Consider the following 17,414-nt stretch of genomic DNA (forward strand, 5'->3'; position numbering starts at 1 on the left):
ATACACTTGCAATAACTAGCAAGCTTCCCAAGTTTAAAGTCTGTCTGGAGAGAGGCATGAAGTTGGTAATGCGTGAAAAGGTTTAAAGCAATGGGGCTGGTACTTGGTCGGTATGTAGGATTCAACAGGATGTAGGAGGGACAAGATACATTAATCTTGTGTAATTGATTGAAAATAAAGGAAACGTGGCAGCACTGTTTATAGAGTGCTAGTGATTGACTGTAAGCATATGAACTGCATAAACCACGTTGGTTGGATGATACCATACTGCAGCTGATTGTGTCTAACAAAGGCTGTCTTATTTTTACTTACAGAAAGATACAATGGGTATTTATTCTTTTGGATGAGGAAAGTTGCTATTAGCCCCCTGACATGAAAACACTTCTCGTGGTAGGCTGGGGTCCTTGCTTCTGCACATTCGTTTGATCAGTTGGAAGAGTGCTACCAGAGGTACAAACACACAAGGAAGGACAACTAACAGCACACAGATGGCCAGCACCCAAGGTGGATAAACTTTCTCCTCTTTCATAGGGAAGCCTTCCTATGGAGATAAAAAAACAAGCAAAATAAATAATTGGTAGGTACGCTTACATTTTGCTATGATTCCCCTTTGCATTTTCTTATGCTGTTACATTAAGGATAGCAGAAGTTTTACTCTTGCTTCTGCAGTAGCATTCAGTGGCCATGTCCTCTGTATCCCCTTCTTGTGGGTCTAAAGGGGGCTGAAAATGTTTTACAGTTTCAAAGATTTATAGCTGGAAGTGTGACACATTCCTAGGGATGCAGGAGTTGCCCAAAGAGTTATCAAACTTTCACCCTCTCTTGGTTAAGCTCTGATTATTCTTGTTAGTACTTGTTAGTACTCAAAGCTTACCCTATTTGGCAAAGAGCCAGACATGCTCTTTGCCAAATAGGGAAAATTTATATGAGAGATTTTGAGAGAATGATGATAATGCAATTTCTGCAAGTCTGTGGCTATGAGTTTTATTTTCGGATGATAGATGCTTAATGGTGTTTGGAGGAGACACTGCTGCTGTGTAATGCTCATGCAGTTTAAGACCAGAATTGATCTTCAAACCCCTGTGCAGTGTGTAGTTGAGAGGGATCCAAGAAACTGCAACTGACATGAGACAGTGGCGTCCAGATCAAATGTTCTCACCATTGACATGTCTCTGGTGCTGAATTAACTAACACCGTTCTTGGACCACTGCCTCCCTCCCTGTCTGCCTGTCAAAAGTACACATTTATATATTCATCAGGGCCCCAGTGACATTGGTAGTTCTCACTGAGAAATGTTTTCATCCCTGGCATCTGTTATGCAGCTCTAAAGCTCTTCTCATGCATTTGTTCCACTTCTGAACCCCCTGCAGGTATGGAGTGTCTGTGAGACATTTCACTTCAACAGTTCTTTGGGTTACACATACCCATAAAAAATATGGAGCACGGTGTATGTGAGACTCCTCAAGAAGACGCTCTTAACAGAAACACATTTTAGTATGTGTAACCTTTATGCATACTGGAGCCTTCTCATTCTGAGCATTGCATCACTTCAGGCTGCATTATGTAGGTAAGCAGTAGATAGCAATGATTTTAAAGGATCTGTTAGGGCAGAAAAATATACAACTCTTGCTTTTATTAGAAGTTTTGAAAATATTTGGGAACATACATATTTAGGATTCCAGGCTGTATAGCTTGGCGGCTTCTGTATCTGAAGAGTAACAAAGGCCACGAAGACAATCAGCAGGAGCAGAGGGCTAATAAACCTCCATGTGATCTGCCAGTAGAGATTGGGTTTTCGTCCAGTCATCCATTTCACATCTTTACTGAACCTTTTAAGAGGAGGCATGTTTATGATAATGTCAAATCTAAGTAGTAACAGTTTCACTTTTTTGTATTTTTCTATAAGTTTTAAACACATGGTACAGCTCTCTATATATTTTCTATTCCATATCCTCCTTTAATAACTTACTATAGAATTAAGTAAATAATAATATCAATAAAGTAGGTGTTTATTGATCCCTACCAGGGCTGAATGATGAGTTTACATTGTCAGTTTACTGCAACTCAGTTTAGAGCAACTAATCTAAGGTTTCTAAGCACAAATAAGTGATGAAAATATTATAGCAGTTCTGTAGAACTATTCAAACATTTAAAAAAAGACAAAATTGCCAAGGGAACAAATATAGCTTGTTAGGAAGAAGTCTGAATTAACCAGCACCAAACGAATTAGATCAAATTGTTGTAGCCTGTGCAGTCACTAGTGGCACAGAGCTGATCTTTTACAGGTACATCATACAGTTTTTTACATTGAATGAACAGTAGATATATGGTTCTGGGTTTGATAGTTACATGATAACCTGTGTCTATCAAGTTGGAAAGAGTTTTGTAATCGGGAATAGGAACTGCGATTTTTGTGTGTGTGTTTTTGAAACACCGGTTTTATCTTCAATTCAGTTAATCTAATTGAAGATATTAGAAGTTCTCTTGAGAACTAGGAAGAAGTGATTTGGCTGTGCTCATATCCCATAGTAACAAAGAGGAAAAAGTGTGTGTATACTAGCACAACAGAGAAGATGCAGGTGCTACGGAATCCAGAGTCTCTTGTAGTGTGTGAAACCAGGTTTTATTACTACTGCATCACGGTAGATTGAGGCTAACTGTATGGCCAGCAAGAGGGATGTGTGAAATTGTTTATGATCATCTTAACAGTGAATCTAAACCATCTAATGCAGGGACTTTAGCTGTAATTCCGGAATATTTTTTTTTTCTTCAGTTTCTTGTTTTTAAAATCGTAGCCTATGGTAAGACTTAAGTTGGGATGATACTGATACACCTTGATATGCAACAGCACTGGCCAAACGTGAGTTCATTACCTATACAGTATACAAACTGATCCACAAAAAATCAGAACCTTCATGATCCCAGTGTCAGAGTAAGAATTGGAAAGATGAAGTCCCAACATGTAACTAAGTTATATAGGGGAAGAGATTAATCTTTATTGAGAATTGGGGACATTTCTGGACTGGAAGGGCCCTGAATAGAGAGGGAAGTTTTAGTCAAAATGAGGTAAAGATTCTGACATTTACAACTACAAATGATGTAGGAAATCTTTTAAACTAAAGAGTGAATTTGATTGGTGTCTGTGACTACAGAGATTCTCAGCACATAGGTTGAGCCTTTTAACATGGGGGAGTTACTGCTTGTTGCTTACTGTGAAGTTTGAGGGGAAAAAATGACGAACAAAAAATAGAAGAGTATACCAAAAAAAAAGGGCAGTAATGGGAGGATATTTAAAAGATGGTGTAACTCCTCTTGGGCAAAGAACTGCAATGGCTGTTGACTTTCTAGCTTTAAACTTAGGATCCCCCCTTCCGTAAGTGCTATGCAGACATTGTCCTTCCTGTTTTAGAAATATAGGAGACTTGAAGGAAAGAATGATTATCTACATTCACAGGACTGGTAAATGCTACAGAAATATGTTAATATTGTATACCTGTGTGTAACATACATGGATTGAGAGGAAAATGCATTTATCTCTTATGAGTAAAAAATTCCGCCTGTTTCCAACGTACCTTTTAATTTTATAGACATATGCAACCCCGATCACTTCAAAGAAAGTGATGACTAGAAGAGGCAGCGAGCCTGCATAGCTGTCGAATATGTCAATCCAGTAACTCCCCGAACCCAGTGTAAAACACAGAGCAATGAGGAAGCATATTAGACATATTATACCTGAAGAAAAAGACATATCTTTGTTACTGGGATACTGAACTGAACTTGGTAAGTATATTTTTGTTCTAAGTTATTTTTGCTCTTGTTCCAGTGATTTTTATTCTCTCTCCCTCTGTGGAGCTACAATGAACTGTTTTTGTTTCAGGGGAGCTAATATCATTTCCCAAACTCAGTTTTCCCCCGTGTGTTGGCCAAGAGGCACCACTCTGTTACAGGAGGAATGCAGTCGTGTGAGTCAGAGCATCCTTCAGTTGTTAGTACTTCCAGCAGACAGCCTGGGCTATGCTATGCTGTTGCCCTATGTTCATTTTTGACTGATGTATTGAGTTTCAAGGGCCCTCATTTCCATGCAGTCAAAGCACAGACAGTGGTATTGGAGAAGTGTAAGGGCTCCCTGGATTTCCGTCCCCCATTTCCTCAAAGGGCCCAGAGCTACAAATGTGTATGTTCCTTATGTCCCAGCGTGCATGGTTTAGGTTTCACCACACTGTTGTACAGTCAGTTCCCCTTTTAGCCAAGATACAGATTTGGGGTAATTGAAAGAAAAAGTAAATTGAAAGTGTTGCTGGATGCAGAGATGAGCTGCAAATCAATTTGTCCTTGTGCTATGTTACTAATTGCTTCTGACTCTGAGATGGCCTTTGGTTCAATGATGTGTCAAATTGGCTCCAGACATTTTTGGTTTTTTAAAAAAAACCCAAACACTTACAATTGGAAAATCAATTTCAAGATAATATGTTACCTCATCAAGTTGTAAATTTTGTTTCTACATAAAAAGTTGTAAAATGAGAAGGATATAATCTAGATGCTACAGGAAGACTCTAAAAAAGGCATGACAGCAATATTACCCATAAGAATTTGAAAGGGCACGTAGCAGAAGTGTTAATCCATTACTTCAAACTGCCAGAAATTTTTCTAGACCAGTTTCATGGTAGGATCTCTCAGACTCTCACTGAGTCTTGTTCTTGAGGAGGAGTTTGGTTTCAGTAACTGTCTCTGAAAAAAAAACCAGTTTTGGTGCACAAACAGGATCTCATGCACTCAGTTCTCAGTTTCCGAGTGGTAATTTTCTACTCTGCCACATTCACATTAAGTGTGAAATAATCTGTAGCAACACAAACCTGAATGAAATAGGGGTGAATGACCTGTCTCACAGTTGTGAGAATGTGGTTAAGTTCGTGCGCAAGTGGTTATGGCAAATCAGCTGATGTCACTGGTTGCTTTAAAGTGACTCGTTTAGCTGCCAAAGGCTTAAGTGAAGACAAGGCTCTTCCTAATCTCTACAACAGCTCAGACTGAACTTGACTCCAGGAAAAGCAATTTAACAAGCTTTTTCAGTCTGAAACAGCTTTTGCAAACTAAGAAAAAAAAATGGCAAGGGCAATATAATGCTGTCATCTGACAGCTTCTGCCAAAACTGCTACCTCATCTATGTGCTTATCTTCTGCAAACACAATCCACTGCCCTTACTAACCCTATGAGATAACTAAGTTAATATTACAAGTTCTTAATCCCTCTATGATATTTATTAAGCGGTTGGTAGTTTGTACATCTATAAAGAAGCCACCTTCTGTGAACAAAGCAAAGCAAATACCTTACCAGATAATAGCTCTTTGGGTATTGATTTAGATATACTTTGAAGCTCTAGAAGAGGAGTGAAGACTCCCTCGATGTTCCCAAACATAGAAGAAAGGCCCAAGCTGAACAACATTATGAAGAACAGAATGGCCCAGGCCTGGGAGCCTGGCATGAGAATGATGGCTTGGGTGAAAGTGATGAAAGCCAAGCCAGTTCCCGATACACTCTGCAGAATTCACAAACAGATAAAAATACACATTATGATGGTGTAAATGTAGTTTCTCAGGCATATAGGATTATAACACACTTCTGACCTTCCTTGGAGTCAAGGCTGCTGGTCAACCTGTGGGGCTCTGTGGCAGCCAGCAATTGAGAAAACGGTTAATAGGGAGCGTTTGTGGGAATTTTAGTATTAAATGGTCTATCAGAGGTGTGTAGACAATCATAGACCAGAATTTTATCTTGCATAGAGAGATGGTCTGGAGTAAAGCAGATCTGAGAGCTGTAATTGAAATAGCAATTGTTTTGCCAATACCATCTTAAATATATTTTTTAAAAAAATCTATGATAGCTGCTGGAAAGAAGAAGATGTAGGTAAGGATATGAGTGGCACTCTAGCAGCAAGAGATTTGATGAATTGTTGATCACAAAAAAATCCATAATTGCTGGGGCAGAGAAGGCTAAAAAGCCTAATTTCAGCCAAATTTCTTTGAATTCAGTCTCCCAAGGACAAAGGCATTTAAATCTAAGCACTGAAAAATGCTAATGTTGCTCTAATTTGGAATTAAAATTTGTCAAACAAACCATAAATCAGAAATGGGTGCCATCAGAGGAAGCCAGGCAAAACAGAAACTGACTCATGACAGGGCTGGAATGTTGTCCTTGGACTTCTACATCATGTGACTAAAATAGCCTATTTCACATCATTGTGTGTTAAGGCTATTGTGGATTAGCACATTCTGTCTCTAGCAAATGTGTCTACCCTTTTGCCCTAAGATTTTTTTTTTTCTTAAGCTTCTTTCTTTCTTATTCTCTTCTCCAACCATGGCTCTATTCTTTTCTCATGAGGTGGTAAGGACGTGTAACAAGGGAGTTCAAATGGGTGAGTAGTAAATGAGAGTCACCGGACTGGGTGGGTTCACTGGAGCAAGTGGACTGAGGTTGGAGAAGTAAACAAAGAAGAAACATCTGTGTTTAGTGATAGGAGAAATGTTTCAGGAGGGTTGGAAAAGAAGGAAAGGTAGAGGAGCATGATGTATTTTACTTGGGGGGGGGAGGGAGGTTGAGGGAAAAGTAATTAAAATATTGGTGAGATCCTGTACAGCGAAGAGGAAATTTAAAAGGGAGAGGTCAAGAAGGAATAGAAAGATGTGGAAAGGAAGATAAAAGAGAAAACTGATAAGATACCTTCCTGATGGTCATATATATGATTGAAAGCAGACTGAACATTTTAATAGATTTTTTGATACTTTTCTAAATATTGCTTTAGGAAACTCCCATTCATCATCCTTCTTCTGTAATCTTTCAGCTAGATGTGTTTTCTCTGTTGTGCTTATTCCTGTAAACCAAAGTAGGACTGGATCTTGTGTCCATGGTAGGCTCAAGGCAGGTGCACTTTTAAAGATTAGTTTTGTGATAATAATGTGTAATTTTGCATGCTGCACCAGGTGGCTTTGAGTTCAGACTGTCCTACAGCAGTGTTGTTATTTCAAATTTTGAAAAAAAAAGTTGTATTTCATGATTAAGTGTAATATATTCATTACATGTAGAGTAATGTACAAGTACTTATGAGAAAAAGGAAGATACCAGTCCTTCTACTTAGTTTAAAGATTACTTTGTTGAAAGCAATTATGGTACCTGATCAAGAAATTCTTGAAAGTTGCAGCTTTTCAGTTTGAGTCCAGCAATTTTTTCTGGATATGATGAATTTAGGAAATTAATCCAGGCCGTGTAGTTCTGTCGCATTATGCTTTCTTCCGGAAGATCAAATTCATTGATGATATTGATAATATTCCTGCCAGAGAAGCCAAAATATCTTTAGTTTAAGTGTTTGCAGATGATGTTGTTGGAAATTCTATGCAGATGCAGTCTCTAAAACGTTTCTGGTTTTATTTTATCAGCTCTCCAGACCATTTCCACCACTTGTGTTTAACAATTTAGTGAATCTGGTGGAATAGGAAGAGGTGTTGATTTTTTAACTTCTCATGCTAGTCTGAGATTGAGATGTGATCCTTGATGCACTACTTGCAGTGGATTGTTTTATAATTAGTCTTGCTTCTTACAAATGCTATTCATGATCATTCTTGCCTCAGTGCTATAATGCTATAATACTTTCTATATTTGTATTAGACTTCTCCATACAGATGCTTTTTCTTTTTAGTGGAAATAAATTTACTAAATGCATGTTTTTCAAGTAACACATTATCTATTTAGGTGTTGACACCACAGTATAACACTGGAAATACAAGTTTCTCACCTGTCCAAACAGTCCCAGTAGCCTGTGGTTGCTTTAAACCCCAAAACAGAGAAGACTGGGATGGAAGCATAGAGGGATGTCATGCTGTTTACAACTGCTACTGTCACAGCATCCTTTTCACAGTCATTTCTAGAAAAAGCATTCAAACAAGTGAAGTGACTAAAAAAGGCAGTATTTTGTCTGTGATTCTCTCAGGTGTTTTCTGCAAACTTTGTATTTTCTTAGAGGTTTTTTTTTTCCTCTTCCTGTTAGAAAATCTGTTTGGCTTTTCAGAAAGACCGAAGCTGTTAAGATCCTTTAGAAAAATGAGGATCCTTTATAAATATCCTAAGGAAAGAGTTTTGAAAATTTTAGAAAATTGCACAAAATGCAGCAAGAATTTAGCCAATTTATAAAGGTTGTAGTTCTACTTACTTTGGTGGATTGTAGCTTGAGAAAGCAATAAGCCCTCCAAAACCCAAAGAAAGAGAGAAGAAAATCTGGGTAGCTGCATCAAGCCATACACGGGGACTTTTCAAAGTGTTCAGCTGAAATAGTTGGAATAAATGCATGTATTAGGCTTAAATTAAACTTTATTTTTCTCTCCCAGTTCTCATAACTCATCGCTTACATCACTTCTGAAATTGTAAGTTGTGCTGTCATCTAAATGTACTGAAAATGTGAATTAGTGCAAAACAAGACAATAAAGCAGGCATTTCTGAATACATAATTTGGTCTGTTTAAATGTATGTAGTAATTATAGAATCTGTTTCGTTGTATACTTCTTCTGTCTGATTATAAAAATGTGTTTCTAAATGATAGGCATTAGGCACACAATAGGGACAGTACATTACATTTTTCCTCAATTTATTTGTTTTTGTTAATCTACAGTTTAAGGATATTATCTTCCTAAAACTGTATACAAATGCTAAACCTTCATTGTTTCAAGACACAAAGTGATTCCATAACTTTCCAACTTCTCTTAAAAAAAATAAAGACTAAAAGCCCAAGCAGACAAGAAGAGAATATTCATTAAAAAGAGCATCTTAGATTCAAAGTACTGTAAACACAGCAATAAAAGATAAAAGGGCAACATAGGAAAAATAAGGAAAAAGGAGAAGTTGGCAGAGTGAAATCTGAATTTTGATGTAAGGGCAACTTGTTAGAGGAATTAAGAAGTCAGTGATTGTTAGATTACAGAGAATAATACGCAGTTTTAAATAGCTGCACTAAGAAGGAATCTTATCATTAAAATCAGTCTAAAAGAAAAAGATAAAATATAAGTAATGTTCAAAATTTAAATCCATTTAATAAATATTCGTTTCCTGCAGAAACTAAGCGGTGGTGTGTTATATTCATACCCTACCAGCTGTATTTACTTTTTGATTTGTTATCAAGTGAGGGGAATAGAAACCAGTATTAGTTAAGAATGAGTGTTTTAAAAACCAGCTGGCCCAAAAGCAATAGCAGGGCTGTAGAGTATTTCACTTTGGTTTACATCAGTCTGAGTCAAATCTGCAGCCTGGTCATGCACAGCGAATAGTGTGTTTTCTGTGTTGTGTCTGTGTGCGTGTGCTGTTGATCCTAGTACATGACTAGGAACGTTCATAGGAATGATCCTACTATGAGCATTTCTAGGAAGGACAAGAACAAGTGTAAAGTCTTGCACCTGAGAAAACAATCCAAGAGTGCAGCAAGACTAGGATCTACCTGGCTGGAGAGCAGCTCTGTGGAAAGGGACCTGGGGAACCTGATGGATAACAAGCTCAATATGAGAGAACAGTGTGCTGCAGTGGCAAAGAAAGTCAACAGGATGATGGGTTGCATCAACAAGGACATCACCAGCAGAGATAAAAAAGTCATTATCCCACTCTACTCAGCCCTTGTCAGGCCGCACCTGGAATACTGTGTTCAGTTTTGGTCCCCGCTGTACAAAAAAGAAGTGAACAGGCTGGAGAGGGTGCAGAGAAGGGCCTCAAAGATGATCAAGAGATGGGAAAGCCTGCTATGTGAGAAAAGGCTGAGAGAACTGGATTTGTCCAGCCTTGAGAAGAGAAGGCTTAGGGGAGACCTTATCACCATGTTCCAGTATTTAAAGGGCAGCTACAAAGAAGATGGAGACTCCTTATTTACAAGGAGTCACATGGAAAGGACAAGGGGTAATGGGTACAAGTTAGTCCTGAGGAGATTCTGACTGGACACAAGAGAAAAAATTTTCATGATGAGAACAAACCAGCCATTGGAATAATCTCCCCAGGGAAGTGGTGGATTCCACAACACTGGACACTTTTAAGATTCAGCTGGACAGGGTGCTGGGCCATCTTGCCTAGACCATTCTTCTGCCAGAAAGGTTGGACCAGATGATCCTTGAGGTCCTTTCCTTGAGGTGATTCTATAATTTCATGGTTCTATGAATGAGAGGCAAATATGCCAGAAGACTCTTAATAGCATTTTGGCTTTCTCTGAAGCTGGCCTGAGCTTGAAGAATGAAAATAATGGGTTCACCTCAGTGTGGATGGATGCAGTGAAGGCCACTACTGCAGATGATTTCTTCACAAGTACGCCAGTGCCCTGACCACAGCAGAGCTGGTGTAATGTTTTGTACAACAGAGCAAGCAGATACATGTAACCATTACTGGCTGAAATTCTTTTGCTTAGACAAACCTTTCTAGACGTTTCTTTTGAAAGATCATAACCAAACCCCCAGTGCCAGAGTGCTCACTGGTAGGATCTTGTGCAGTTGCAGGACTAGATTGCTATTGCAGTGCAGAAATTCAGCATTTGCATTCAACATGGCCTTCAGAGTTTGATTAAGTGCTGCCAAGTCAATTGTCAGTGCTGATAGATACTGTTAGAAGTCTGGCTTTCTGACTGGGGACTTTGGCAAATGAGTCCAGAGATAGTTTAGTTTGATGCTAGATCCATTGCTTTTATTGACTCTAAAACTACTAATCAACACTCAGACTTGAAGAAATAGTGGACCTGCAAGCATGCTGTGGCAGTGTCATTATCTGGTCTTAAGCAAATTATGAATCTAAATGTCATTTTATATTTTCAATAATATGTCATATGGATTTCATAAGTGTATCTTCAGAAGAAAAAAAATGTGCTGAACCTAGAAACATGGAGATGAAGATATACAACCAGAATGTTAATGAATGAGCATGGGAGTGAGGAAGGGAAACAAAATTGGCCCCCTGACCAGCAAGATGTTTGGATGCTTGAACACGTGAAACAGAGAGAAACTTCCTTAAAACAGAATTAAAACATACTGGGATCCCTGTGATGTGTCATTTTGGTGTAAATACAGCTATTGCTTTTGTCATAAGGAAGTGACCAACAAGTAATACGGCACTTAAAGGCAGCAGTTCATTAAGGTAATGCTTTTGTTCTCCTTAATACCAGAAACAATATGGACAGACCAGGTACCTTGAAAGGATTTTTAAGTGTCCATTCACAGTAATGTATCAGATGTAAAACTAAACTGCAAAATAGAGTTAAAAATTACAAATTGCCTCTGTGATAGAGGATCTGGTGTCTGTGCTGCCTTTTTCTTGGCTATTCTCACTGCTCGTTAAAAAGCTGCAGAGCTCTGGGCACAGCCATCAGTTGCCCAACCAAGTTCCTGGAATTGTTCATTCCCAGAGAACCCCCAAATATTTACAGTCTCTGAAGCTCTTGCAGATGTGAAGGAGACTGGAGAAGGAGGCTTTTGTGCTCCTGAGCTAACACAAATGTCCGCAGAAGCTGAACCGTGTAGAGACCATTGTTGATGTTTGATAGGATCCCTTTTCTGCTGCCTCTGTTTATTTTTTTTTTCCAAGAACCTTCCCAGAAGTCTCTGTTCCAGCTTCTGTGTTGCTTCATCTTTGTACAACTTATGCTTTCCCCTCAAGTGCCTGTGAGCATAACTTCAGTATCTTTTCTGTTTTCTTGGCAGCTTCACTTTCCAGGTAGCCACGGATTTAGAGAGGGTGAGTAAATCATCAGACTTCTCCATGTCTGAAAGTCAATGAAAAGACGTATTCATTATTTATTCTAGAATTTAAGGTGTGAAAGTGTGTCAGATGACAAAAAGCCAATGATGTATTTCTGCATGAAAACAAAACCACAGCCTTCCGTATTTAAAATCTATATACATGCAGTAATTTGTGATATTTATTAATGAGAACTAAAATACAAACAATGGTAGTTTGGAAAAAAAAAAATTTCAATTGGATGATTATGATGTTGGAACGCAGTAAGATGTGACTTTTAGCACTAGATATTACATTCTTTCACAGATTTTCAAATACAACAGTGAGGTGTAAGTTACCAGAGAGTGGATGTGGCAGCTATTACAGAGAAACTACAATTTCTGCTGCACTACAAAGTTGGAAAAAAGTTGTAAAAGATTGCCTCCAATGAGTAGAGAATGTCAAGAAGGTTGATTTTTTTTTTAATTTATTATTATTTTTCTTTTTTTTTTTAAGCAAGGTGAAACAGGCAGTAGGTGAGCTAACTCTTACTTTATTTTGCTTAAAACTTTACAAAGCTTCCTGCAAAAAGACAGGAAAATAAGAAGAAAACAGAACACACTTAAGAAATATCTTTACAGTTTTGTCAGCTAATGTGGTCTGGGTGGGCCAGGTAAATCTTTGCCACCCCCCCACCCCCCCCAAACTGATAGCCCCCCTGCACAACTCACTTTGGGACATCCCCTGTTGGAGAAGTGTAACAAGAAAAATGTATGTATTTACTGACAGGAGTGATGGGAATAGTTCCTCAACAAACAGGCTAACAGAAAAGGCAGTATTGGTACTGCAGTTATGGGCTAAGGGGAAGAAGAGAGAAAGGAAATGTTGCAGTTGTATGCTTAATGTCTTTTTGAAGTCCTTCAAGTGCCAAAATTCTCCCCAGCAGTTTAATAAAGCCATCTTTCTGTCTTACACTATAACTTTCTATGCAATAGCAACACTCATAGCAGATATCACTTACCAGGCTGTTACATCAGCTTTTCCATGTTTGTAGATAAGAACATACAATTTCATCACCCAAACCATCTTCAGATGACTCTTCAAGGATGTCCCGAGGATCTGCTTCCTCAAACCGACTAATCATTAACCACAGGTTGATTGCAGCCGGATTTTCATTCTGACTTCTGGTGCCAGTCTGCAAACCATCCAGCTCTTCTTTTACGATGATCTGGTCCCCCTCAGCACTGTGATACCTCCAGACTTTGTGAATACACACAAATCTAGTTTTTGTACTAAGTTGACTGTGAAATGGTTGTAAGTCCTGAAGATGCCTTAGCTCTTCCAGAGAAACTTGACAGCAGGGCTGAGACCAAATGACAACAGACCAGGCCCTGTTCTGGTTGTGTTGTCTAATCTGCTTTCTTCCTTAAGACATTGCATCAAGCATTTATTGTCCTGTCTGAGCCCTACAAAATTGTAAGTGCATGTCCTGGTCTCCTGTAAAGACCCAGGTTGTCCTTTTTGAGCTCTGACAGCATTCAGCTGCGTACCTGTGCCACTAGGCTTGCAAGGGGAGGGATGAAAGAGGTGTCTCATCTGAGCTTTCTCTTGATCTTGTTCCTTTCTAGGCTGGTATGTAACATATCTCTCAGCTTCTTGGATTGTGTTTTCTTCAATAACTGTGTTCCTGGTATAGGATGGGAAAGGCAAGTACCCAGTGTTCCTGTGGTGGGAAGCACTGCTGTGACTGCAGAGGCAGAGGATGCTCAAAGACCATCTGTCAGTGGCTTCTGTTCTGTGCTCTCCTCTACACTCACCACTTTGTTGTTGTGCTATAAGGCTCCATAGAGCTGTTGAGGAGCCTGTGGTTCATAGCAACCACTTGGTGGGACAATTTGACTTTGTATTTGGGAAGGCCACTAAGAACAGTGTAAAGGGGTCCTTCTAAAATGACCAGTATATGAATGTCCCTTTGAGAACATGAGAAAAAATGGAAGAGAGAGATTCTCCAGAAGGTCTGTCTTTTAGGTTCAGCGACAGGGAAGGGGGGAAACTTCAGCTATGGAGAAACAGGGGTAGGAGAAAATTGCTTTCAAACTTGAAAAAAAATCACTTTGCAGTGTAATTCCTCAGTCATTTTCCATGTGAATTCTTAAAAGATTAAAGTTGTGTAAATTCTGTAGCATTGGCAGGGAAATACCATCTTTATCAGAACAGAAAGATGATTCTGTTCATGAAGTGCATTAGCTTTACTTACACATTCAAGACCAAGGCACCTGTAACATACTGAAGTTTCCACTATTTTCTGATATGCTTATTACTGAACTGTTAAATACTTTGCTGCTTCTTTTCTTGCTAAAATATATGAAAATACTAAATCACTTCATCTCAGAAAAAAGAGCTTAGCTGAGCTCTTGGATAGGGAGCTTGCTCAGGAGCTGCTGGAAAATGAATATATGAGATATGAAGGGGAGAAAAAAGAAAAATAATATTTCTGACTTATAGCAGCAATACTTACATTTGGGGTGAAGAGGTAAGCCAGACCATCAGTGGCTCCTGGTAGAGTGAGTCCATGAATAAGGAATACAGTTAGGACAAGGTAAGGAAATATTGCAGTTACATAAATTGCCTAAAGTAAGAAGACAGACAGTTAATGACAATAACATTGATAAATCCTATTTGTTATTACAACACACAAACCTAATAATGTTAGATAAGACAGCTGCAGGTGAATGTTGCCATCTTTAAAATAATCAGAATGCACTTTTGCAGAACATATTTGTAAAAAAAGTTGCTCTTAAAACTGTGAGAGGGGAGACTGCTAGGGCAGAAGCATTTGCAATAGAAAAGGAGAGAAGTGTCATCCTGAGGCACCTGTACCACTGTTATCGCTTCGCTGGACAAGGAGCACACTGGTGTGGTGCAGGTGTGGTAAATGGGGAAGGCTTTCCTTGGTGGTGAAACTCAGTATCTGGAGAGCAAGATCCAAAGTGTGGGATAATGCACTTCTCTACCTTTTCCGTACCTTTCCTGTGGTTTCAATTCCTCGGATGGTGCAGAGATAGACAATTGCCCAGCAAGTTGCTAAGCACAGAATGAGCCACCACTGTAACGTGCCGCTCTCAGTGACATCGGGTGTTATGTTCAAAGTTTTCCTGTACCAAAAATAACTTACTGCAGTACTTTCGTAACATTCTTCGTTGATCCCTGGAAAAAAATGCGGTAAGTGTAAGAATAAATTTTAAAATAGGTAATATTTTTTCCCACTCACTGTATTGTTAGGAAGCAATACTTTATAGTAATGGAGAGTGGCAGGATGGTCCCTTGTGGGCTGCCAAATGAAATACAGAGGAGGACTGAGCTGGCCTTTCTGCACTGCCTGTAATGTGCAGCAAGACAAACTCTGTCACAGCAGGCTGATACTGCAAGACTTAGATTACACCTTCACCAGAACATCACCAGCGTTTCTGCAAGAGATAGCTTTCTAAAGAGCAAAGGCATCATACTCAGTGCAAGGTAAAACCTAAACTGTAATTTCAGTGGAGACTATGAAGTTTTTTAGCTGTGTGTCTAGAGGTTGGTGGAGCTGTAACAAGATTCTGGCACCTGAGGATAGGTGTAAGCCCGGGATCCCCTGGTTATGTTGTGGCCCCATAGCGGGGCAAGACCCAGGCATCAGTCTCTTAAGTTCATCTTTCCAGGGCTTCTGTGAGCAGGAACCTCAGGCACCTGCGCCTGGGGAAGGGAGCACTCTCCAGCCAGGCTCTGTGCCTGGAGAAGAGGGAACCAGGAACACGAGATACGCCACGGCCTATGCTCACCCTTCTGCCTACATGCAACCTAAATGCCTGAAGGGGAGATTGACAAAGGATCTTAAGAAAACCCACTGGCCTGCTGTCTTTAGCTGGGAACCCGAGTTCCCTGGGTGCTGCAGCTTCTGCCTTTGCTCCTAGCCAGAATCAGGTGTGTCCTGAGAACACAAGGCAGCCCTGTGCATTTCCAGGAGCTGAGGTTACGCAGCGTGGAGCCAACAGAGGCAGCACTGACAGCAGTGCCTGTAACCAGGAGGTCCAGCACACACCGAGGCTGGGAGAGCTCTTTCTCCTTTCCCTGCCTAGTGAAACCTGAATGCATCTGTTTCTCTGTCTGGAAGAGCACGCTTATTTTCTTTCTTCAAGTGTCTCTTGCTGAAGCTACTGCTTCACACACAATCCCACTCAAGTTTAGCAACAACTTTTTCCCTCCTCCTTCCCTGTTTTCAGGACCCATTAGCTTTGGCTCTTGGTTCCTGCTGGGATTACCTAATGCACTGAGCAGAGTAGCTCACGCAGGGCAGTTTGCCACTCTCCTGCCATGAATGGCTGATAGCCCAAGCTGGGGAAAGGATGGCTGCTTCTGCTTGCATGGAAGTGTAAGTCAGTCATCCTGTCAAGACTCTACAAAGGCAACAAGCATGTCTGCAGGCAGGAGAATGATAAAACTGCATTTCAGCAACATCCAGATGCTGCATTTACTGGTAGTAAGTTTGAGGTGGCTGAATAAGGTAAGTGCCTTATAGGAAAGCTCCCTTGTTCTACTGTTTAAACTCCATAGCTGGACGTGATGATATATTTTAGGAAGATAATCCCGAGAGTACAAGAAACAACTCCTCTTTCTATTTTTAATTTTTTCCTGTTGTATGAAATGACAGCCAGTTCTGTCGAGCTCTCAAACAGGCCCATTTATCCCTTCTGACCTTTCACTCATTTCTGAAACAGCCACCATTCACAGCAAAACTCTGAAAACAGATTAATCAACAATGTGGCAATTAAGCCACTTAGCAGAGCTCAGGGATCCACCGAGTTCCTTGCCCTGTGGCTGAAGTGGGGAAGCGTGCTGTGGTGCTCTTGGGCAGCCAGCTCCATGATCTTGATGATGAATTGAATTTGGTTCCCTTTTTGCTCTGATGATAAACGCCTTTTCTTTTAGGGAGACTCTTGTTATGCAGGAGATGTTAGATTCAAGTATTTCCAGCTAGAGGGGGGGAGGCAGAGTGTGTTGTTCTTCCATCCTCGCCTCACAGCCCTCCAGTCTCTGGGAGAGATGATGGGTGCAGGTCCTTCTGCTGTGGTTCAGGAGAAAGGACTGACCGAGAAGCCTGGCTCTTGGAGAGCTTTGTGAAGAGCAGCCCTGACACCTGACTCTGGAGTGCAGAGCCATCAGTGCTAGCTGCGTTAAAGAAAACAGAAAGATCTTTTAAAACAAGAGTGAAAGAAACCCTGACAGAAGACATCATAGAATTTATATTTCTAATGTAAAGAAGGTAATATTGATGAATCAACATTTTGCTTTTATTCTTCTCTAAAACGGAGCCATCACAGGACTGCCAAATAATAAAGATGGACTGCAAAATGCAGATTATGTGAGAGATAATCTGCAAATGATAAATTTTTAATTGAACGGGTGCAGCAAATCCCAGCAGAGACAGCAGAGGTGGTTCCTGGTTTGTATGTCTTGAGACACTATAGAAATTCCAGCAAACAAAAAGTGAGGGTGCCTACCTTTTGAAAAGTGACCTGAATAAGTTGTGGCAAAATCTTGACCTCAACTCTGGGCTAAATTCTGGGAAAGCTGGTGTAGCTGGCAAAAGGTTGATGAAGAGGAGTAGTCATGATTGTGGTCATTGTGGCTTTATGAAACTTTTCAAACAAAAC

At 39.9% G+C, this 17,414-nt stretch overlaps 1 protein-coding gene across 1 annotated transcript in view; it reads right to left on the bottom strand.

The window, feature by feature from the left end:
* Positions 1–331: 331 nt before the first annotated feature.
* Positions 332–17,414, bottom strand: part of LOC141956932 (sodium-dependent neutral amino acid transporter B(0)AT3-like) — a 30,969-nt gene continuing 13,886 nt past the window's right edge. Inside the window, exons 4-12 of the mRNA XM_074897803.1 lie at positions 14,747–14,928; positions 14,240–14,350; positions 8,201–8,313; positions 7,787–7,915; positions 7,168–7,324; positions 5,332–5,536; positions 3,573–3,732; positions 1,667–1,829; positions 332–541 (exon numbers count right to left, since the gene is read on the bottom strand). Coding sequence (XP_074753904.1) covers positions 332–541; positions 1,667–1,829; positions 3,573–3,732; positions 5,332–5,536; positions 7,168–7,324; positions 7,787–7,915; positions 8,201–8,313; positions 14,240–14,350; positions 14,747–14,928 — 1,430 coding nt within the window. The remainder of the gene's footprint in view (positions 542–1,666; positions 1,830–3,572; positions 3,733–5,331; positions 5,537–7,167; positions 7,325–7,786; positions 7,916–8,200; positions 8,314–14,239; positions 14,351–14,746; positions 14,929–17,414) is intronic.

The sequence above is a fragment of the Athene noctua genome, chromosome 2, assembly GCF_965140245.1.
Source record: "Athene noctua chromosome 2, bAthNoc1.hap1.1, whole genome shotgun sequence".
In the NCBI taxonomy this organism is placed as follows: domain Eukaryota; kingdom Metazoa; phylum Chordata; class Aves; order Strigiformes; family Strigidae; genus Athene; species Athene noctua.